The sequence below is a fragment of the Mobula birostris genome, chromosome 10 (genome assembly GCF_030028105.1).
Source record: "Mobula birostris isolate sMobBir1 chromosome 10, sMobBir1.hap1, whole genome shotgun sequence".
In the NCBI taxonomy this organism is placed as follows: domain Eukaryota; kingdom Metazoa; phylum Chordata; class Chondrichthyes; order Myliobatiformes; family Myliobatidae; genus Mobula; species Mobula birostris.
Window position 1 is genome coordinate 38,705,371 of NC_092379.1, and position 23,450 is coordinate 38,728,820.

A 23,450-nucleotide genomic window follows, 5' to 3' on the forward strand; every position below is an offset into this window, starting at 1 on the left:
GAAGGGATCGGAGAATACGGCCAAGTGCAATAGGAATCGATGTGAAAGGTGAGGGGAGTACTCTAATGGATTAAAAGTATTATATATCAATGCACGGAGTATAAGAAATAAAGTGGATGAGCTTGAGGCTCAGTTGGAAATTGGCAAGTATAATGTTGTAGGAATAACAGAGACATGGCTGCAAAAGGACCAGGGCTGGGAAATAAATATTCAAGGGTATACGTCCTATCAAAAGAACAGACAGGTGGACAGAGGGGGTGGGGTGGCTCTGTTGGTGAGGAATGAAATTCAGTACCTTGCAAAGGGCGACACAGAATCAGGAGATGTAGAGTCAGTATGGATAGAACTGAGAAATTGTAAGGGCAAAAAGACCTTAATGGGAGTTATCTACAGGGCCCCAAACAGTAGCCTGGATATAGGGTGCAAGTTGAATCAAAAGTTAAAATTGGCATGTCGCAAAGGTAATGCTACGGTTGTTATGGGGAATTTCAACACGCAGGTAGACTGGGAAAATCAGGTTGGTCCAGACCCCAAGAAAGGGAGTTTGTGGAGTGCCTCCAAGATGGATTCTGAGAGTAGCTTGTACTGGAACCTACCAGGGAGAAGGCAATTCCGGATTTAGTGTTGTGTAATGAACTGGATTTGATAAGGGAACTCGAGGTAAAGAAGCCATTAGGAGGTAGTGACTATAATATGATAAGTTTTCAAATACAATTTGAGAGGGAGAAGGGAAAATCGCAAGTGTCAGTATTGCAGTTGAACAAAGGGGACTATGGAGCCATGAGGGAGGAGCTGGCCAAAGTTGACTGGAAAGATACCCTAGCAGGGATTTCAGTGGAACAACAATGGCAGGTACTTCTGGGAAGGTGCAGGATCAGTTCATTCCAAAGCGGAAGAAAGATTCTAAGGGGAGTAAGGGACGACCATGGATGACAAGGGAAGTCAAGCATAGTATAAAAATAAAAAAGTATAACATAGCAAAGATGAGCGGGAAGCCAGAGGATTGGGAGACTTTTAAAGAGCAACAGAGGATAACTTAAAAGGCAATATGGGGAAAAAAGATGAGATACGAAGGCAAGCTAGCCAAGAATGGAAAGGAGGATAATAAAAGCTTCTTTAGGTATGTGAAGAGGAAAAAATCAGTTAAGACCAAAGTTGGGCCCTTGAAGACAGAAACGGGTGAATTTATTATGGGGAACAAGGAAATGGCAGATGAGTTGAACAGGTACTTTGGATCTGTCTTCACTGGGGAAGACACAAACAATCTCCTAGATGTAATAGTGGCCGGAGGACCTAGGGTAACGGAGGAACTGAAGGAGATTCATATTAGGCAGAAAGTGGTATTGGATAGACTGATGGGACTGAAGGATGGTAAATCCCCAGGGCCTGATGGTCTGTACCCCAGGGTACTTGAGGTGGCTCTAGAAATCTTGGATGCATTGGTAATTATTTTCCAATGTTCTATAGATTCAGGATCAGTTCCTGAGGACTGGAGGGTAGCTAATGTTATTCCACTCTTAAAGAAAGGAGGGAGAGAGAAAACAGGGAATTATAGACCAGTTAGCCTGACATCAGTGGTGGGAAAGATGCTGGAGTCCATTATAAAGGATGAAATAGCGGCACATTTGGATAGCAGTAACAGGATCGGTCCGAGTCAGCATGGATTTACGAAGGGGAAATCATGCTTGAATAATCTTCTGGAATTTTTTGAGGATGCAACTATGAAAATGGACAAGGGAGAGCCAGTGTACCTGGACTTTCAGAAAGCCTTTGATAAGGTCCCACATAGGAGATTAGTGGGCAAAATTAGAGCACATGGTATTGGGGGTAGGGTACTGACAGATAGAAAATTGGTTGGCAGACAGGAAACAAAGAGTAGGGATTAATGGGTCCCTTTCAGAATGGCAGGCGGTGACTAGTGGGGTACTGCAAGGCTCGGTGCTGGGACCACAGCTATTTATAATACATTAATGATTTAGATGAAGGGATTAAAAGTAACATTAGCAAATTTGCAGATGACACAAAGCTGGGTGGCAGTATGAAATGTGCGGAGGATGTTGAGATAATGCAGGATGACTTGGACAGGTTGGGTGAGTGGGCAGATGCAGTTTAATGCGGATAAATGTGAGGTTATCCACTTTGGTGGCAAGAACAGATTACTATTTGAAAGGTGTCAAGTTAGGAAAGGGGAAGTACAATGAGATCTTGGTGTCCTTGTTCATCAGTCACTGAAAGTAAGCATGCAGGTACAGCAGGCAGTGAAGAAAGCTAATGGCCTAACAAGGGGAGTTGAGTTGAGTTGAGTATAGGAGCAAAGAAGTCCTTCTGCAGTTGTACAGGGCCCTGGTGAGACCACACCTGGAGTATCATGTACAGCTTTGGTCTCCAAATTTGAGGAAGGACATTGTTGCTATTGAGGGAGCGTAGTCGAGGTTCACGCGGTTAATTCCCAGGATGGCGGGACTGTCATATGGTGAAAGATTGGAGCGAATGGGCTTGTATACACTGAAATTCAGAAGGATGAGAGGGGATCTGATTGAAACATACAAGATTACTAAGGGATTGGACACGCTAGAGGCAGGAAACATGTTCCCAATGTTGGGGGAGTCCAGAACCAGAGGCCACAATTTGAGAATAAGGGGCAGGCCACGTAGAACGGAATTGAGGATAAACTTTTTCACCCAGAGAGTTGTGGATCTGTGGAGTGCTCTGCCTCAGAAGGCAGTGGAGGCCAATTCTCTGGATGCTTTCAAGAAAGAGCTAGATAGAGCTCTTAATGATAGTGGAGTCAAGGGATATGGGGAGAAGGCAGGAACAGGGTACTGATTGTGAATGATCAGCCATGATCAAAGTGAATGGTGGTGCTGGCTCGAAGGGCTGAATGGCCTACTCCTGCACCTATTGTCTATTGATTGCTCTTGGCAAAGTTATCTACAGAAGTGGTCTGCCACTGCCTTCTTCTGGGCCAGTGTCTTTAAAAGACGGGTGACCCCAGTCATTATCAATACCCTGCAGAGATTGTCTGCCTGGCGTCAGTGGTCACATACCCAGGACTTGCGATCTGCACCGGCTGCTCATACGACTGTCCACCACCTACTCCCTGATCAGGGGGCTAACCAGGTGCTACATATTGTCCAAGGGTGACCTGCAGGCTAGAGGGGGGAAGGGGCACCTTACACCTCCTTTGGTAGAAACGTAACTCCGCCTGCCACCCAGAACTGCTCACAATACTCCAAGTGCGGTCTGACCAGTGCCTTATAAAGCCTCAGCATTACTTCCTTGGTGATATGTTCTAGTCCTCTTGAGCGCAGTCTAGCCCACAGTCCTCACTCCACCTCTGCATGCCTGCTGAATCCACCTCCTTTCCCCTTTGTTGCAGCTCTAAGCAGCAGGAGGAACTTCTGACACAAGAAAGTCTGCAGTTGCTGGAAATCCAAAATGCTGGAGGAACTCAGCAGGTCAGGCAGCATCTGTGGAAGGGAATAGACAGTCGACATTTCGGGCTGAGACCATTCATCGGGACTGGAAAGGAAGAGGAAGATGCCTGAATAAGAAGGTGAGGGGAGGAGAAGGAGGATAGCTGGGAGGTGATAGGTGAAGCCAGGTGGGTGGGAAAGGTCAAGGGCAGGAGAGGAAAGAATCTGATAGGAGCGCAGAGTGGACAACAGGAGAAAGGGAAGGAGCAGGGGACACAGAAGGATGTAATAGGCACGTGAGAAGAAAGGAATGGAGGAAGGAATAGTGAAGAATGGGGGAGGGTCGAAATTTGTTTTCCAGAAGGAGGAATCGATATTCATACTGTCACGTTGGAGGCTACCCAGACACAATATAAGGTGTTACTCCTCCACCCTGAGGGTGGACTCACCTTGGCACGAGGAGGCCGTGGACTGACACCTGGGAATGGGAATCAGAATTAAAATCTTTGGCCACCAGAATATCACGCTGGTGGCGGATGGCACAGAAGCGCTCGGCGGCTATGCCTGAGCAGTGGGAAAATGTGGAACTTTAAAATGTGCAGGGAATAGCAGTGATACTTTGGAGGGGAGGTTTTTATAAAAGGATAGGAGAGGCTAACATTAAGATCGAGGATCAATTTTATGCACCAGATAAGTTTGCACGTATTTGGAATTCACTGCATGGTGTTGATCAGGGCATGACAGGCGACAAAATCCAACAACGTACAACAATTATACAGAATAAAGAAAAGAGATTCCGCAGGTGCTGGAAATCCAAAGTAACAGACACAAAATGCTGGAGGAACTCAGCAGGTCAGGCCGTATCTACGGAAAGGAATAAACAGTCGATGTTTCTGGCCAAGACCCTCTATTAAAGAATAAGGAAGTAGACAAAGGTAAGCCAGAGGTTAAAGTTTGGATATGGAATATAATGTGCATAAATATATAAATACCAGTATGGATTTACAAGGTAGACAGCGTATCAAAATGTGGTTTATAATGTTTACAGTTCAGTGCAGTGACAGGGTAATAGTAAGAGGGGGTTGGGGGTCGAGGGGGGAGTAACTAGGATGGTTGATCAGATGAACTGCCTGAGGGGAAAAAATCTTTTGAGAGGGCATGAGGTCTCGTTTTCAGAAACCCAAGGTGATTTCCCGAAGGGAGCTTTTGGAAAAGTGAGTTTGCAGGGTGGGTACAGTCTTCAGTGATTTTCCTGCCCACTTCTTTATTCTGAACGCATACATCGGCTTCCCCTTCTGGGGAAATAGTCCTTCCCCCTTCCCTCTGCTTCTGTTTCCCACTCCGGCCTCTCACCTCTTCTCACCTGCTGGTCACCTTCCCCTGGGCACTCCTCCTCCTTCCCTTTCTCCCACGGTCCACTCTCCTCTCCTATCAGATTCCTTCCTCTCCAACCCTTCAACTTTCCCACCCACCTGGCTTTACCTATCAACTTCTAGCTATCCTCCTTCCCCTCCCTCCCCACACCTTTTTATTCCTTTCCAGTCCTGAAGAAGGGTCTCGGCCCAAAATGGCGACTGTTTGTTCATTTGCGTAAGAGGAGCAGAATTAGGCCATCTGGCCCATCGAAGCTGCTTTGCCATTTGATCACGACTGATCCCTTCCCATCTCAGCCTCAATCTCCTGCCTTCTCCCCATAACCCCTCATGCCCTGACTAATCAAGGATCTATCAACCTCTGCCTTAAATATACCCGATGACTTGGCCTCCACTCCCATCTGTGGCGATGAATTCCACAGATTCACCACCCTCTGGCAAAAGAAATTTCTCGTCATCTCTGTTCTAAATGGGTGCTGCCTGGCCTGCTGAGTTCCCCCAGCACTTTGTGTGTGCAGCTGAATTTGACAGCAGGAATATTCATTAATTATCGTTGCCCAACGTGGCACTCTTCAGTCTTTCAGTCACCTGTACTCCCGCGACCACCAGATCTTAGGCAGCTGTTCCTTCTTTCGCGGCCTCTCTTCCTCCATGTCTTCCTGCCGGCCACAAGCTGCAAGGTTAATCATGCAGAGTGTATCATAAAGAAGATCCTCCTTCACCTCTTGATCAAGATTGGAGTCCATCACAGAGCTCAGGGAATGCTTAACCTGCAACATTAATAATTAAAAATTAATAGTGTTGGCCAAAAAGAACAACAGTCTACAAATCAGTGAATTCAAATGAATCAAGGGCAGTGGAAGTAGGCAAACAAACTGTCTTTGTTCTTGCCACATGCTGAAAGGAGGTGGAGGTGGCCATTTTGTGAGACTGTCCTTGCACACCCTCCATTTTGTGAACTCTTCGATTCTAGCTCTGGGATTATCGAATCAGAGCAATTGAATGTGGACGCAAGGAGTTTCAGCTAACGACCGGCTAACCCGGGACCACTCTCAGACAAGCGGCTATTTATAATGTAAAGTGGCAGACTTGGAGAAGAAATCTACAACCTCATTAGGCTCAGTGCCTGGGTCAGCTACCTTAGCTGCTTTGAACCAGGCCGAGTTGAAAAAAACAAAGGCACGGGTCTGGGGGTAAAGACCATTGAACAATGCTGGCTGGAGCCCTGGACCAGAGCCATTAAGAAGGTGACCCAGGTAGGGTGCCACTTCTCAGCCCAGTTTTGCATCCTATCAATGTCCTGCTGTAACCTCTGACAGCCCTCCACACTATCCACAACACCTCCAACCTTTGTGTCATCAGCAGATTTACTAACCCATCCCTCCACTTCCTCATCCAGGTCAATTGGTGGCCACCGGGAGGTCCCGTTTTTCTCTGGTGGATGGACTGTAGGTGCTCGTTGAAGCGGTTTCCCAAACTGGGCCGGGTCTCTCCGATATACAGGAAGCCACACCAGGAGCACCGGATACAACAGATGACCCCAACAGGTGAAATGTCGCCTCACCTGGAAGGACCGTTTGGCCCCGAATGGTAGTGAGGGAGGAGATCCAAGTGCAGGTGTGGCACTTCTCCTGGTGGCCACCAATTTTAATTCTACTTCCTATTCCCATTCCAACATGTCAGTCCATGGCCACCTCTACTGCCGCAATGAGGCCACACTCAGGTTGGAGGAACAACTCCTTATTCTGTGTGTGTGTGTGTGTGTGTGTGTGTATGTGTGTGTGTGTGTGTGAGAGTCTGTGTGTGTGTGTGTGTGTGTGTGTGTGTGTGTGTGTGTGTGTGTGTGTGTGTGTGTGTGTGTGTGTTGCTTTGGATTGCCAGCCTCTGCAGATTTTCTCTTGTTTTTAATCACCCTCTGGTGTCTTCCTCTCTGGAACCATTTTAATGTGGATTTAACTATGGACAAATGCCAGGTCTTTGTCTATGGGAACTATCATAAACGACTATGGTCTTCCACCCATCTACAGATGCATATCTTCCATTGTGTCATAGTCTAAGAGCACTAAAAGACAGAAGTAGGCCATTTGGCCCATCTAGTCCATGCCAAAATATTATTCTGCCAATTCCTATCAATCTGCACCTGTACCATAGACCTCGATACTCCTGCCATCCACATACTTATCTAAACTTTTCTTAAATGTCGCATCCGCCACTTCCGCTGGCACACTCTCACCACTCTCTGAGTGAAGAAGATCCCTTTCATGTTCCCCTTAAACATTTCACCTTTCTCAATTAACCCATGACCTCTAGTTCTAGTCTCACCCATCCTCAGCAGCAAAAGCATGCTTCCATTTACTCTATGTTCCTCATGGTTTCGTAGACCTTTATCAAATCTTCCTTGATTCCCTGTGCTCTAGAGAATAACTCTCCCTGTAACTCAGGCCCTCGAGACCCAGCAACATCCTTGTGAATATTCTCTGCTATCTTTCAAATCATTGATATCTTTCCTGTAGTTAGGTGACCAGAATACTCCAAAGTAGGCCTCACCAATATCTTCAAGAGCTTCAATCTAACAACTCAGCTTCTGTACTCAACAATTTGATTAATGAAGACCAATGTGCCAAAATCTCTCTTTATGAACCCATCTATCTGTTTCCACAGGGAGCAGATTTTGGGATAACGGTCTAACTTTTTTGGTTTAACTTTTTTTTTTTACCTTAAGGCTGTGATTGTCAAACTGCTTCTGCACTGTGTTCTGCTCTTCTACTCAAAGTCAAGTTCAAAGTAAATTTATTATCAAAGTACATATGACCATTGGCATATGTTGATTCACTAAGATTCACTTACTTGAGGACATTCACAGTATTTAAAAGGAATCAAACAAAACATCCAGAATAAATAAATAAACAAACAATAAATATCAAGAATATGAGATGAAGAGTCCTTCAAAGTGAGTCCATAGGCTGTGGGAGCAGTTCAATGCTGTGGTGAGTAAAGTTAAGCGAAGATATCCCCTTTGGTTCAAGACCCTGTACCTTCTTCCTGATGGTTGAGTGGGGTAATAACTGTTCCTGAACACTTCCATTGAATTGTTGCTGCTAAGTTAACAAATTTCATGACACATACCGGTGATAATAAACCTGATTCTAATTCTGATCATATATGCCAATCTGCAACTGTGCCACAAGTTCATCGACCTTATTCTGTACTCTGCACACATCCAAATATAACACCTTTTCGATAACAATAATAGTGGAAAAGTGGAAAAAAACACAATAATAATGGGAAAAAACAGTAAATATAAATACATTAGATAGCTTATATGCGTAGCTTGATTGTATGTCCATAAAGTGACGCTGGGTACAGGAGTTTCTGTACATAAGGTGACTCTGACAAGAAATGATAAAGTAGTGGTGGTTGCGGGTCTGTGGAGGGGTGGGTTAGTGGATGGGGGTGTTGATCAGCCTCAGTACTTGGGGACATACTGACTGCCCATTGCAGTGCTGGTGTTTAGGACAACAGTGAAGGTCCTCCATCTCTGGTGGTGTTCAGAGATTCTTTGATCATGCCCGTAGCTTCCGCTCGGTTTTCATTACTGTCGGACATGTAAGTCCCAGGTGGAGACTCAGGAACACCGCCACACTCAGATGTAGGATTCTTCATTGCAGTATGCGTAACAGTTTTGTTTTAGTGGTCAGTGCTGGTAGTGCTGAGTTGAGCCCTCGAATCTGGAGGACCGGTACACCGCTCTCAGTCTGGCCTCTACCCTTTGACCTGTTTGTCATGGGTGACCCTATCCAGAGCCAAAGCCTAAAGCCCCGGCTCCAGCGTGCAGACCTCTCCGGGTCATTGAGGCGCGCAAGCCTCCAAACCCTACAACACGGTTGTGGTCCTCTTGGAGGACTGCTAGGGGAAAGTAACAGTTTTTGAGTCTGGTGGTCCTGGTGTGGATGCTACAGAGCCTCCTCCCTGATGGGAGTGGGGACAAACAGTGAGCAGGGTTGGTGCGATCCTTCATGATATTACTGGCCATCCCATCATGATGTTACATTTGCATGTTTTATGCGGTCACCTAAATTACCTGCTTAATCTTTATGTATCCCAGAGGCGCGCGTACCTTCATCAGCCAGGGTTTCAAGGTGTGGTCCAGCAGGATGTCAAAGCCGAGGAGCTGAAAGCAAGCACTCCCAGACACGTGATTTGGGAAGCAGGTGAAGTAGGTGTTCCTCAGGGCCGGATACACAGACAGAATGGTTTTGATGATCACATCTTCAATACTGCTCCACAGCACCTCCAGGTCATAGGCATTGCTCTCCATGTACTGGTTAAAGAAAGACAGCTTTCTGCAAGAAACAACATTTTACACAGCCGTCAGTTCTAATCTATCGCAGGCCACCGTTCATCCATCGGATGGCATTGCCGAGTGACTTCGCTGATCAAGTACTCTGCCCCACCATTTGTGTTATTGTGTGACAGGTCAATAGCACTGCAAGCCACAAGATAGACTGCGTATCCATTGAAGGAAATATCAGCTCTCTTGATTATTTCCCCCCGTTTTTGACAGGATTTATTGGAAGCGATTTCTTGCCGATTCATAGTTGCCTTTGAAAAGGTTGACTGCACCCTGAACCCATGATATTCCATCTTGTGAAGTTGTCTGGTGGTTTACATTCACAGTCAGAAAGCACTACAGTAAACAAACAGGCCCTTTGGCCCATCTAGTCCATGCTGAATCATTAATCTGTCTGGTCCCATTGACCGGCACCCAGTCTGTAGCCCTACCATCCATGTACAAATGTATCTTAAATGTTGAAATCGCACCTCCATCTATCTCTTCTGCTGGCAGCTTGCTCCATACTCTCACTACCCTCCGAGTGAAGAAGTTTCCCTTCATGTTCCCCTTAAACTTCTCACCTTTCACCCTTAACCCACGAGCTCTAGTTCCAGTCTCACCCTCCCAAGCTCCGTGTAACAAGCCTGACGTAACGAATCAGTGTTTCTAGAGTCATTGTCATAGAAAAGTACAGCACAGGAACAGGCCTTTTGGCCCATCTAGTCCATGCCAAAACCTGCTAAACTGTCCACACCCATTGACCTGCACCAGGATCATAGTCCTCCATCCTATCCAAACTTCGCTGAAACGTTGAAACCGAGCACGCATGCAGCACTTGTGTTGCCAGCTCATTCCACACTGGTCACCACCATCTGAGTGAAGACGTTTCTCCTCATGTTTCCCTTAAACTTTTCACCTTTCACCCTAACCCATGATCCCTGGTTGTGGTCACACTCAACCTCAGTGGAAAAAGCCTGCTTGCATTTACCCTATCTCTACCCCTCATAATCTTGAATATTTCTGTCAAATCTCCTCTCAACCTTCTACATTCTGAGGAAGAAAGTCCTAACTTATTCAATCTTTCCTTATAACTCAGGTCCTCCAGACCCAGCTACATTTTTGTAAATTTTTCCTCTACTCTTTCAACCTTATTTACTATACATCTTTCCTGTAGGTAGGTGACCAGAACTGCATACGATACTCCAAATTAGGCCTCACCAGTGTCTTATACAGCTTCAACATAACATCCCATCTCTTGTACTCGATACATTGATTTATGAAAGCCGATGTGACAACAGCTTTCTTTCTACCTGTGACACTACTTTCAACGAATTTTGGATCTCTATTCCCAGATCCTTTTGTTCTACCGCACTCCTCAGTGCCCTACCATTCACTGTGTAAGACCTTCCCTGGCTGGTCCTACCTAAATGTAACACCTCGCACTTGTCTGCATTGATTTCCAGCTGCCATTTTTCCAGCTGATCCAGATCCCTCTGCAAGCCATGACCGCCTTCCTCACTGTCCACTATATCCTCAAACGTGGTGTCATCTGCAAATTTACTGATCCAGTTAACTACATTATCATCCAGAACACTGATAGAGATGACAAACAACAATGGGCCCAGCACTGGTCCCTGCAGCGCACCACTGGTCACAGGCCTCCAGTCAGAGAGGCAAACCTCTACTACCACTCTCTGGCTTCTCCCACAAAGCCAATGTCTAATCCAATTTACAACCTATGCTGAATGCCGAGCGACTGAACCCTCTTGACCAACCTCACATACGGGACCTTGTCAAATGCCTTGCTAAAGTCCATGTAGACAACATCCACTGCTTTGCCTTCATCCGCTTTCCTGGTAGCTTGCTTAAAAAAACTCTCCAGGATTGGTTAGACATGACTTACCATGCACAAAGCCATGCTGACTATCCTGAATCAGTCCCATGTCTATCCAAATACTCATATATCCAGGAAGAGGTGCAGTCGACGTTTCAGTCCGAGACCCTTCGAAGGGTCTCGGCCTGAAACATCGACTGCACCTCTTCCTAGAGATGCTGCCTGGCCTGCTGCGTTCACCAGCAACTTTGATGTGTGTTACTTGAATTTCCAGCATCTGCAGAATTCCTGTTGTTTACTCATATATCCAGTCCCTCAGAATACTTTCCAATAACTATCCCACTACTGATGTCAGATGGAGCAGTCTGTAATTTCCTGGTTTATGTTTAGAACCTTTCTTGTCACTAAGAATTATTTAAATATCTCTGCTAGGGCCCCTGCAGTTTCTGCACTAGCCTCCCCCAGGGTCTGAGGGAACAACTTGTCAGGCCCTGGGGATTTACCCACCCTGATTTTCCTCAGGACAGCAAGCACCTCCTTCTCTGTAATCTGCATAGGGTCCATGAACTTACGGCCCATTGCAAGCAATGGTAAGGCCACAGCAGTGTTGTAGGCCTCAAATATGAAGAGGAAATGGGAGATTTCCCTCACTAAAGAGCTTTTTAGCAACAGCTCAATAGTTGCCATGTCTTACAGACCTTTATTCCAGATTTATCCGATCACTTATGTAAATTTGTCTGCCTTCATGGGATTTAGCTCACATTTCTTTTTTCTAGATCCATGGTTCTTGCTGGACACGAAATACCAGATTGGGACGATCCCAACTAGCCGGACATCCTAACAGATATTCCAATCCAGGTACATTCACTGTGGCAAGGGAGGTATAATTGACTCCTGCTCATTATTGTCATTATTTATTGATCATATATTTAGTTTGATCATTAATAATGACTCCTGTCTGCAGATTTGAATGAGAAAGTGTTTAGCATCGTCTTTCCACTCACTTTTATCTGTTATTTCAGTCACGGTCCAGTCAGTTGATTCCTCATTTCTGTTCATTTCCTTTTCCCCGTGTTTTACCTGGCTCCATGACTAAGGCACCTGATTCTCATCCGAACTGGAAACATAATAACTCCGGCTTACATCTACTTGGGACTGGACCGTCACCTCAGCCAGTGCGGCAAAGCACGTTCTGGGCCGCTGAGAATACTGGACTCTAAGTTGCTTCAGTGCCTGGGGTTGCTTTGGGAATTCTGTCGTCTCGTGTCCAGCTGAGTATTGCCGGCCGTTTGCCGCTATTTCGAGTCAAGATACGAACGGACTGTCGATGTTTGGTTTTGTAGTTTCGTGTCCTGCTGAGTATTCCTGGCCGTTTGCTGCTACTCCGAATCAAGATACAAATTGTCTGTCGTTGTCTGGTTTTGTTGTTCTGTGTCCGAGTCCGGGCTCCGTGTCCGAGTCCGGGCTCCATGTCCCAGTCTGAGTCTGGGCTCTGCATCCGAGTCCGTGTCCGAGTCTGGGCTCCGTGTCCAGGCTCTGTGTCCAAGCTCCATAACCAAGCTCTGGGTCCGGGCTACTCCGGTTTGTTGTTCATGTAAGCATCTAATCCTCACTCTCCGACCTTCCTCGCAACTATTAATAAACACACTTCTGTTAATTCTACCTCCGTGTCGGTGTTCTGCACTTGGGTCCGCTTCCAGTCGTCCATTGCAACAATTTCAGCTTCACTCCATTCCTTAAGGTTGTTATAGCCATGGGGTGGTAATGGGGACGAGCTCCCGCTGCCTATTAAATGCTCCCAATGGCGAGTGCCTCAATATTGCCTCTGACAACCAAGTCACAGCTCCTGGCCTTCACGTGTGGCTTAGCTACTAAGCCCGGATATGGAGAGCAAGCTGTTGCCCATGTAGCAAGCTCCCCATCTCCACGCAGTTGATGAACCCAAAGGAACGGCAGAGAGCAACACAGCCTGGTACCAGCAGCATCGCAGGAGTTGCCAGTCAGTGTTGAACTCAACGTGGGACTGCCGCAGATGTTTTCCCTCAGGGTTTACTCCTGAAGCCTTCCCTATGAGTGGGTGTAGTCGCAGGGCAATGGGAGGTTTGAGATCAGAGTTTTCCTTCTCCTAGATGAGGGGCCAGCCATGGTTGATGAGTCCCATCTGCCTGAAGCGACTGGATTTAAGATGCCATTAACCCACCTTTGCCCCTTCTCCTGTCAGTAGAAATGATTCTGCCCAGCTTAGTGGCTAAGCCACATGTGAAGGCCAGGAGCTAGACTTGGTTGTCAGAAGTTACTGGAGGGCATGGTACAGGATTCTAGGACAAGAGGGCATGACTTCAGGATTGAAGGACGTCCATTTAGAACTGAGATGCAGAGAAATTACTTTAGTCAGAGGGTGGTAAATCTGTGGAATTTGTTGCCATGAGTGGCTGTGGGGGCCAAGTCATTGAGTTCATTTAAGGCAGAGATAGATAGGTTCTTGATTAGCCAGAGTATAGGGTGAAAGCAGGGGAGTGGGGATGACTGGAAGAATTGGATCAGCCCATGATTAAATGGCAGAGCAGACTCAATGGGCCAAATGGCCCACTTCTGCCCCTATATCTGACGGTCTTATAGCATGCCATTGGGAGCATTCCGCCAGTTATGACAACCTGAAGTAGTGGCAACAGAGTTAAGGGCTTCACTAAGCTGCTGCTGTGTGCTCCCCTTCCTTCTACAATGTGCCTGCTCACTAAGGTTGTTGCATGAATGAAGCCAGCGAAGAAAATTACTGGTAGATACAAAGCAGCTTTTTTATTCGACAAAGCAAGGTAGAGAAGGCATTTTATGGAGACACTTCTGGTCGAAAGGTCTGGCCGGCCTGATGTGGGGCTCGATATTTTATGTGCCAAACGGCAAAGGGCAACTCCATACTTACAACGCATGGACAATGCTTTCTTCGAAACTACATTCGACCTTCACACCTCCTGATTCACAGCCACACCACACACATCCAAATGAATTTTAATCATCATTGTCAGCTGGGATTCATGGCTTTTAGGAACCCATTGTTCAGAGCTGGCCACATGTTCGGACTTGGTCACGTGTTGGCATGTGGTTAAAGCGTCCCTCTAGTGATCTGAAAGTCGTTAGTTCGAGCCTTGGCCGAGGCAGCGTGTTGTGTCCTTGAGCAAGGTACTTAACCACACACTGCTCTGCGTTAACACCAGTGCCAAGCTGTATGGGTCCCAATGCCCTTCCCTTGGACAACATCGGTGGCGTGGAGAGGGGAGACATGCAGCATGGGCAACTGCTGGTCTTCCATACAACCTTGCCCAGGCCTGCGCCCTGGAAAGCTTCCAAGGTGTAAACTTCCAAGGGGAACCTTCCATGGTCTTATAAGACTAACGGATGCCTACATATAAAGTTCAGATCTGCACTCCAAATAAAATCCACAACACACATTCAGATATGAAGACTGGTAGCCAAATTCAATTGCTAAATGTCTATGTCCTAACCCCAAAAATCACTCCAACGCTGACCTTCTATAATGTGCCTGCTTGTGGTGAAGGGTGCACCCTGCTGCATATGGTCTCACCTTTTACTGCCTTTCTTTTCATCTGGGACAACGTTCATCATACGCTTGTTGATGGCGTAATTGGTGAGGTGCTTGCGGACGTCATCCTGTGAGAGGCAGAAGATAAAGATGTTGGTTTCTCAGTCAGGGACATTGCCCTCAGTTATCGTGTCACACTAACGCCACCCCAACCAGAAGCTGCTCAAATGCTATTTTCCTCATTCCTCTCGGCTTCACTTTTCCTGCGGTGATGAAGAGCAGTCGGCAGGTGGCAAGAAGGTGAAACTGAACGATGCCTTGCATCTTAAAGCAGTTTTTGCAGCCCCAAAACATCGCCAAGTCAAAGGATCGCTCATCTGAAGCGCAGTGCATAAGGATGGGTGCTGTCAGTCAGAGCAAGGATGCGAGGCTGAGGCTTTAAAACTCAGACCGAACTTTGGAGTATTGTGAGCAGTTCTGAGCCCCTTATCTAAGAATTGGTGAGCTGGTATTGGAGAGGGTCTGGGGGAGGTTCACGAGAATGAAAGGGTTGTCATTTGAGGAACATTGCTCCCTCTGGGCCTGTACTCGCTGAAGTTTAAAAGGATGATGGGGGATCTCAACGAAAACCATCAAATATTGAAAATCAACGTGGAGAGGATGTTTCCTGTAGTGGGAGGGGGGACGGCTGTCTCTAAGAGCAGAGGGCAAAGCCTCAGAATAGAAGAACTTCCCTTTAGGGCAGAGGTGAGGAATTTCTTTAGCCAGAGGGTGGTGAATCTGTGGAATTTGTTGCCACAGACGGCTGTGGAGGACAAGTCATTGAGTGTATTTAAAGCAGAGGTTGATAGGTTCTTGTTTAGTCAGGGCATCAAAGGTTAACAGGAGAAGGCAGGAGAAAACAGTCCAGAGGGATAATAAATCAGCCATCCTGAGCACAATCCTCCCCACTTTCGAGGACATCTTCAAAAGGCAACATCCATCTTTGAGGGAGCCTCGCCACCCAGGTAAAGCCTCTTTTCATTTCTACTGTCAGGGATGAGACACACACTCAACAATTTAGGAACAGATTGCTCCCCTCCGCCATTAATTTCAGAATGAACAATGAACCCATGTACAGTACCTCAATAACATTTGTCTCTTGGTCTTGTTTTGCACAACTTACTTAATTTTTAAAATATATTTCTTTTTGTAATTTATAACTTTCATTATTACGTACTGCAATGTACTGCTGCCGCATAATCTCAAATTTCATGGCAAATGACAATGATAGTAAACTTGATTCTGATTCCAATTCTGGTTATGAAAAATGGGCTGAGTTTTTCTTTTCGGAGTAGTCCACGTCACAAGATTGTAAGTTGTAGGAGCAGGATTGGGCCATTTGACCCATCCAGTCTTGTCTGACATTTCGTCATGGCTGATCTATTTTCCTCTCAGCCCCAATCTCCGTATCCATTTATGCCCTGACTAATCAAGAACCTAACAAGCTCTGCCTTAAGTATACCCGACGACTTGGCCTTCACAGCATGTAGAAACGAATTCTACAAATTAAAGAAATTCCTCCTCATCTCTGTTCTAAATCAACGCCCCTCTACTCTGAGGCTGTGTCCTCTGGTCTTGGCCTCCCCCACTATAGGAAACATCCTCTCCACATCCACTCTGTCAATGCTTTTCAACATTCGATAGGTTTTGATGAGATTTCACACCCTCCCCCAACACCTCATTCTTTTAAATTCCAGTCAGTTAAGGCCCAGAGCCATCAAATGCTCCTCATATAATAAGCCTTTCAATCCCAGAATCATTTTTGTCAACCTCCTTTCAACCCTCTCCAGTGTCACCATATCCTTTCTGGGGCCCAGAACAGCTCACAATACCCCAAGGGAGGGAGGCCTTGCCAGTGCCTTCTAAAGCCTCAAGGAGGAGAAACCCTGCAGATGCTGGAAATCTGAGCAACACACACACAATACTGGAGGAACTCAGCAGGCCAGGCAGCATCTATGGGAAACAGCAAGAGGTTGACGTTTCAGACCAAGACCCTTCATCAGGACAGATGAGAAGTTACAGCAAGAAGGTGGGGGGGAGGAGAGGAAGGAGTACAAGGTGGTAGGTGATGGGTGAAACTGGGAGGGGGAGGGGGTGAAGTAAAGAACTGGGAAGTCAATTGGTGAAAGAGATAAAGGGCTGGAGAAGGAGGAATCTGATAGGAGAGGACAGAAGACTTTGGAAGAAAGGGAAGGGGAGGGAGCACCAGTAGGAGGTGATTGGCAGGTAAGGAGATGAGGTGAAAGAGGGAAAAGGGAATGGGAATGATAAAGTTGGGGGCAATTACCAGAGGTTAGAGAAATCGACATTCATGCCATCAGGTTGGAGGCTACCCAGACGGAATACAAGGTGCTGCTCCTCCAACCTGAGTATGGCCTCATCGTGGCAATCGAGGACTAACATGTCAGAATGGGAATGGGAAGTAGACTTGAAATGGGTTTTTCTGGCAGACGGAGTGTAGGTGCTCTGCAAGGCGGTCTCCCAATCTGCGTCGGGTCTCACTGACATACAGGAGGTCACACCAAGAGCATCAGATACAGTAGATGAACCCCAACAGACTCACAGATGAAGTGTTGCCTCCTGAATGGCAGTGAGGGACGAGGTGTAGTGTCAGGTGCAATGCTTGTTCCACCCGCTTGCCCTACACCTCCTCTCTCACTTCCATTCAGGGCCCCAAATACTCCATAGATGCTCCTGGGCCTGCTGAGTTCTTCCAGCATTCTGTGAGTGTTCCATATAAAACATTATATCCTTGTTTTTATGTTCTATTCCTCTCAAAATGAATGCTCACACCTTCCTTATCACTGACTTAACCAACAAATTAACCTTTATGGAATCCTGCTTGAAGACTCCCAAGTCCCTTTGCACCTCTGATTTTTGAGTTTTCTCTCCAGTCATACAATTGTCTATGCTTTTAAGTTTTCTACCGAAGTGCATGACCATACACTTCCCAACACTGTTTTCCGTCTGCCACCTCTTTGCATATTCTCCTACACTGTCTAAATCCTTCTGCACCTCTCTGCTTCCTCCATACTACCTGCCCCCCCCCCCACCCCCACCGATCTTCGGATCGTTCGCTAACTTAGCCTCGGAGCCATCAACTCCATCATCGAAATCCTTGATATATAATGTAAAAAGAAGTGGTTCCAACATAACATCCCAACTTCTGTACTCAATACCTTGACTTATGAAAGCCAGTGTGCCAAAAGCTCTCTTTACGACCCTACCTACCTGTGATTTCTTTTTCAAGAAGTTACGGATCTCTCTGTTTGAACGCATTTCTCAGTCCTAACGTTCACGGTGTTAAATTCTCTGTACTACCATAAAATCATAAATCACAGGAGCAGAATTAGGCCATTTGGCTCATCGTCAGCTCCGCCATTCAATCATGGCTGATCCTTTTCCTCCCCTCCTCAACCCCACCACACAGCCTTCTCCCCGTAACCTTTGGTGCCACGGCCATTGAAGAACTGATCAATTTCTGCCTTAAATACACCCAACGACCTGTCCTCTACAGCTGCCTGTGGTAACAAATTCCACAAATTCACCACCCTTTGACTGAAGAACTTTCTCCGTATCTCTGATTTAAGCGGATGCCCTTCTACCTTGAGGTTCTGCCCTCCTGTCCTAGACTCCCCCACCATGGGAAACATTCTTTCCACGTCTACTCTGCCTAGGACTTTCAATATTCGAAAGGTTTCAATCAGATCCCCTTTCATCCTTCTAAATTCCAGCCAGTACAGGCCCATCAGATGTTCCTCATATGTTAACCCTTTCATTCCCAGACTCATCCTTGTGCACCTCCTCTCAACCCTCTTCAATGCCAGCACATCTTTTCTTAGATAAGGAGCCCAAAACAGTTCACAGTGCTTAAGGTGAGGCCGCAGCAGTGCCTTATAAAGCCTCAGCATCATGTCCCTGCTCTTGTATTCTAGACCTCTTGAAATGAATGCTAACATTGCATTTGCCTTCCTCACCACTGACTCAACCTGCAAGTTACCCTTTAGGGTGTTCTGTACAAGGACTCCCAAGTCCCTTTGCATCACAAATTTTTGAATTTTTCTTCCCATTTAGAAGATAATCTGAACATTTATCTCTTTCTACCAAAATGCACAACTATGCATTTTCCAACATCGTATTTCACTTGCCACTTTCTTGCCCATTCTCCTAATCTATCTGTCCTTCTGCATCCTACCTGCTTCTTCCACACTACCTACCCCTCCACCAATCTCCGTATTGTCTGCAAACTTGCCATCTATTTCACCATCTAAGACATTTATATACAGCATAAAAAGAAGTGGTCCAACACCGACCCCTACGGAACACCACTACTCACTGGCAGCCATCCAGAAAGGGATCCTTTTATTCCCACTCGCTGCCTCTGACTAATTAGCCAATGCTCTAACCATGTTAATAACTTCCCAGTAATACCATGGGCTCTTAACTTGGTAAGCAGCCTCATGTGTGGCACCTTCTGAAAGCCCAGATATACAACGTCCACTGCGTCCCCTTTATCTATCCTACTTATAATCTCCTCAAAGAATTCCAACAGGTTCGTCAGACAGTATTTTCCCTTAAGAAAACCGTGTTGACTTTGTCCTATCTTGTCCTGTGTCACCAAGTACTCTATAGCCTTTTATATACTTGAAAATGCTTTTTCTATCAACTTTGATATTATTTGCTAGCTTGCTTTCATATTTCATCTTTTCCCTCCTAATGATTCTTTTAGTTGCTCTCTCTAGGGTTATAAAAGCTTCCCAACCTTCTATCTTCCCACTAATTTTTGCTCTGTTGTATACCCTCTCTTTTGCTTTTACATTAGTTTTGACTTCCCTTGTCAGCTACGGTTGTAGCATTTTGCGATCCGAGTATTTCTTTGTTTTTGGAATACATTTATCCTGCACCTTCCCCATTTTTTCCCCAGAAACTTGTGCCATTGCTGCTCTGCTGTCTTCCCTGCCAGCATCTCCTCCCAATTTACTTTGGCCAATTCCTCTCTCATACCTTTACTTTACTTTCCTTTCAAATTTCCTTTTCTCCACTGAAATATCGCTACATCAGACTCTACTTTCTCCCTATCTGAATCATATTGTGTTCACTGACTCCTAAGGGTTCCTTTACCTTAAGCTTCCTAATCGCCTCCAGTTCATTACATAACACCCAATCCAGTGTAGGTGATCCCCCAGCAGGCTCAATGACAAACTGCTCTAAAAATCCATCTCTTAGGCATTCAACAAACTCACTCTCTTGAAATCCATTACCAACCTAATTTTCCCAATCGAGCTGCATGATAAAATCTCCCATGATTACCATAACGTTACCCTTTTGAAACACCTTTTCCCTTTTCCTGTTGTAATATGTGCTCCATGTCTCAGCTACTGTTGGGAGGACTGTATATAACTGCCATTACCCTTGCAGTTTCTTATCTGAACTCACAAGGATGCAACATCTTCTGATTCTATGCCACACCCTTCTGCTGATTTGATGCTATTCTTTACCAGCAGAGCTACACCACCCCCTCTGCCTACCTTCCTATCCCTCCCATACAACACGTAACCTCATGTGAATATGATTTTGATATCAACATTTAAGAGAAGTTTGGATGGGAGGGGTATGGAGAGCTATGGTCCGGGTGCAGGTTGATGGGATTTGGCAGATTAAATGGTTTGGCACCAACTGGACGGGCCAAAAAGCCTGTTTCTGTGTTGTACTTTTCTATGACTCTATTGCTTTTTCTTGAAATCAAGGCAGGTTAACTCCGGGCAAGATGCAGGGCCAATAACCCTGGCTAGATATATCCTTGAGTGTTATATCACACAACCTCCCATTTTCAATCTGTTTTACGGTGGAATCATCAATTTTCCTCAATATTTAGGAGGATTACCAGGATGCTGCCTGGATTGGATTATGAGGATAGAAACACAGAAAACCTACAGCACAACACAGGCCTTCAGCCCACAAAGCTGTGCCAAACATGTCCTTACCTTAGAATTACCTAGGCTTATCCATAGCCCTCTATTTTTCCAAGCTCCATGTATCCATCCAGGAGTCTCTTAAAACAGTGGTCCCCAACCACCGGGCCGCGGAAAGGTACCAGGCCACAAAGCATGTGCTACCGGGCCGCGAGGAAATGATATGATTTCGCGATATGAAACGATATGAATCAGCTGCACCTTTCCTCATTCCCTGTCACACACTGTCAAACTTGAACACCGACCCCCCCCACCGTTGGCCGGTCCGCAAGAATATTGTCAATCTTAAACCGGTCCACGGTGCAAAAAAGGCAGGGACCCCTGTCATTTCTGCCTTCACCACCACCGCCGGCAGCCCATTCCACTCACTCACCACTCTCTGAGTAAATAAATTACCCCTGGCATCTCCTCTGTACCTACTTCCAAGCACATTAAAGCTATGCCCTCTCGTGCTAGCCATTTCAACCCTGGGAAAAAGCCTCTGACTATCCACACAATCAATGCCGCTCATCATCTTAAACAGCTCTATAAGGTCACCTCTCATCCTCCGTCACTCCAAGGAGAAAAGGCCAAGTTCACCTATTCTCATAAGGCATGCTCCCCAACATCCTTGTAGATCTCCTCTGCACCCTTTCTATAGTTTCGACATCCTTCCTGTAGTGAGGCGATCAGAACTGAGCACAGTACTCCAAGTGGGGTCTGACCAGGGTCTTATATAGCTGTAATATTACCTCTCGGCTCCTAAACTCAATTCCACGATTGATGAAGGCCGATACGCCGTATGCCTTCTTAACCACAGAGTCAACCTGCGCAGCTGCTTTGAGCGTCCTATGGCTTTGGACCCCAAGATCCCTCTGATCCTCCACACTGCCAAGAGTCTAACCATTAGCTATATTCTGCCATCATATTTGACCTACCAAAATGAACCACTTCACACTTATCTGGGTTGAACTCCAACTGCCACTTCTCAGCCCAGTTTTGATGTTTCGATGTACATGTGAGAAACTTATCTTATAAAATCTTCGAAGTTCAAATTTCAAAGTAAATTGATTATCGAAGTACGACTATATCACCATATACTAGCCTGAGATTCATTTTCGTGCAGGCGTTCACAGCACCCACTGGCGTCCCACAGGAATCAGTGTTGGGGGTGGGGAGTAACTGCTTCTTTCTGTATTGTCTATGAAGACAGAATTGTTGGTTTTGTGGCCGACTGGCGGATGATATGAAGATAGGTGGAGGGGCAGGTAGTGTTGAAGAAGCAGGGAGCCTGCGGAAGGACTTGGACAGATAAGGAGAATACGCAAAGTGGCAGACACAGAACAGAGTATAACAGTTACAGTGTCGGGAAGTTTACGGTCATACACTTCGGCAGAAGGAACAAAAGGGTAGACTATTTTCTAAGTAGGCGGAAAATCCAAAAATCTGAGGTGCAAGGGATGAGAGAGCCTTCATGCAGGGTTCCCTAAAGGTTAATTTGCAGGTTGAGTCTGTGGTGATGATGGTAAATGCATGTTAGCATTCATCTCAAGAGGACTAGAATATAAAAACAAGGAGTTAATGTTGAGGCTTTATAAAACACTGGTGAGGCCTCACTTGGAGTTTTGTGAGTCCTTATCTAAGAAAGGATGAGCGGACATTGGAGAGGGTTCAGAGGCGGTTCACCAGAATGACTACAGGAGGAGCGCTTGATGGTTCTGGGCCTGTACGCATGAGAATTTAGAAGGCTGAGAGGTGATCTCATTGAAACCTATTGAATATTGAAAGGCGTAGGCAGATTGGATGTGAAGAGGATGTTTCCTATGGTGGGGGATTCCAGCACCAGAGGGCACAGCCTTAGAATAGAAGGACGTTCATTTAGAATGGAGATGAAGAGAATTTCTTTATCCAGAGGGTTGTGAATCTGTGGAATTAACTGTGCAGATGGAGGGCTGTGGAGGCCAGGTCATTGGGTATACTGAAGGCAGAGGTGACAGATTGTTCATTACTCAGGGTGTGAAAGGTTACCGGGAGAAGGCAGGAGATTGGGGTTGAGAGGGAAAGTGGATCAGCCATGATGAAATGGTGACAGACTCGATGAGCTGAATGGCCCATTCTGCTCCTATCTCATATGGTCTTATACAATAGAACTGACGAAAAACAACACACAGACACGGCCAAATAACCTGTACAAAAGAAGACAAACTGCACAAATACATATAGACAGAAGCATTGAGGACATGAGTTGTAGAGCCCTTGAAAGTTAGTCCATAGGTTGTGGAACCAGCTCAGTGTTGAACTGAGTGAAGTTATCCACACTGGTTCAGGAGCCTGATGGTTGTAGGGTGATAACTGTTCCTGAAACTTACGGTGACAGATCTACGGCTCTTGTGCCTTCTTCCTGATGAGAAGAGAGCATGGTCTGGATGGTGGGTGCCCCTGATGATAGTTGCTGCTTTCTTATGGCAGCGCTCATTGTAGACGTGCTCAATGGTGGGGAGGGCTTTTCCTGACTTTGTCTTGTAAACTTTGCGAACTAGACTCGTTAGGAGATGCTCCTGTAACCACACCAACCTCCCACTCCCCGCCCCCCCCAGAGTAGTCAGCTTTTGGCTGGGGTTGGGAACGTAACAGCAAGATCCCACCCGAGTCGATTACTTCCATACAACAGTGAGTTAGGCAAGAATTAACCTCTTATAAAAGTAGGATCGTACTTTCAGAGAATTAACTGTATGTCTTAAAGATAAGTCAATGTGTCACTTACTAAATTCTTTTCGGTCGGTTCGGAATACTTTTTAGTGGCAAAGCAGACCAGGCCCTCATTGTAGAGGTATATCCGCAGAGGGTCACAGGAAGTAACCAAGACGTAGAGCCTGAGGTTAAACTTGAAACCATCCAAAGTGAAGGGCTGCACAAGTAGAGGGAGAGTTAACACACTGTGAGGTTCAAAGGTTTCACTTATT

General features: G+C 46.1%; 1 protein-coding gene across 1 annotated transcript in view; it reads right to left on the minus strand.

Moving 5' to 3' along the window:
• Positions 1-23,450, minus strand: part of LOC140203602 (uncharacterized) — a 53,040-nt gene that overhangs the window by 17,440 nt on the left and 12,150 nt on the right. The window contains exons 2-5 of the mRNA XM_072269649.1: positions 23,252-23,395; positions 14,537-14,622; positions 8,871-9,132; positions 5,378-5,559 (exon numbers count right to left, since the gene is read on the minus strand). Coding sequence (XP_072125750.1) covers positions 5,378-5,559; positions 8,871-9,132; positions 14,537-14,622; positions 23,252-23,395 — 674 coding nt within the window. The remainder of the gene's footprint in view (positions 1-5,377; positions 5,560-8,870; positions 9,133-14,536; positions 14,623-23,251; positions 23,396-23,450) is intronic.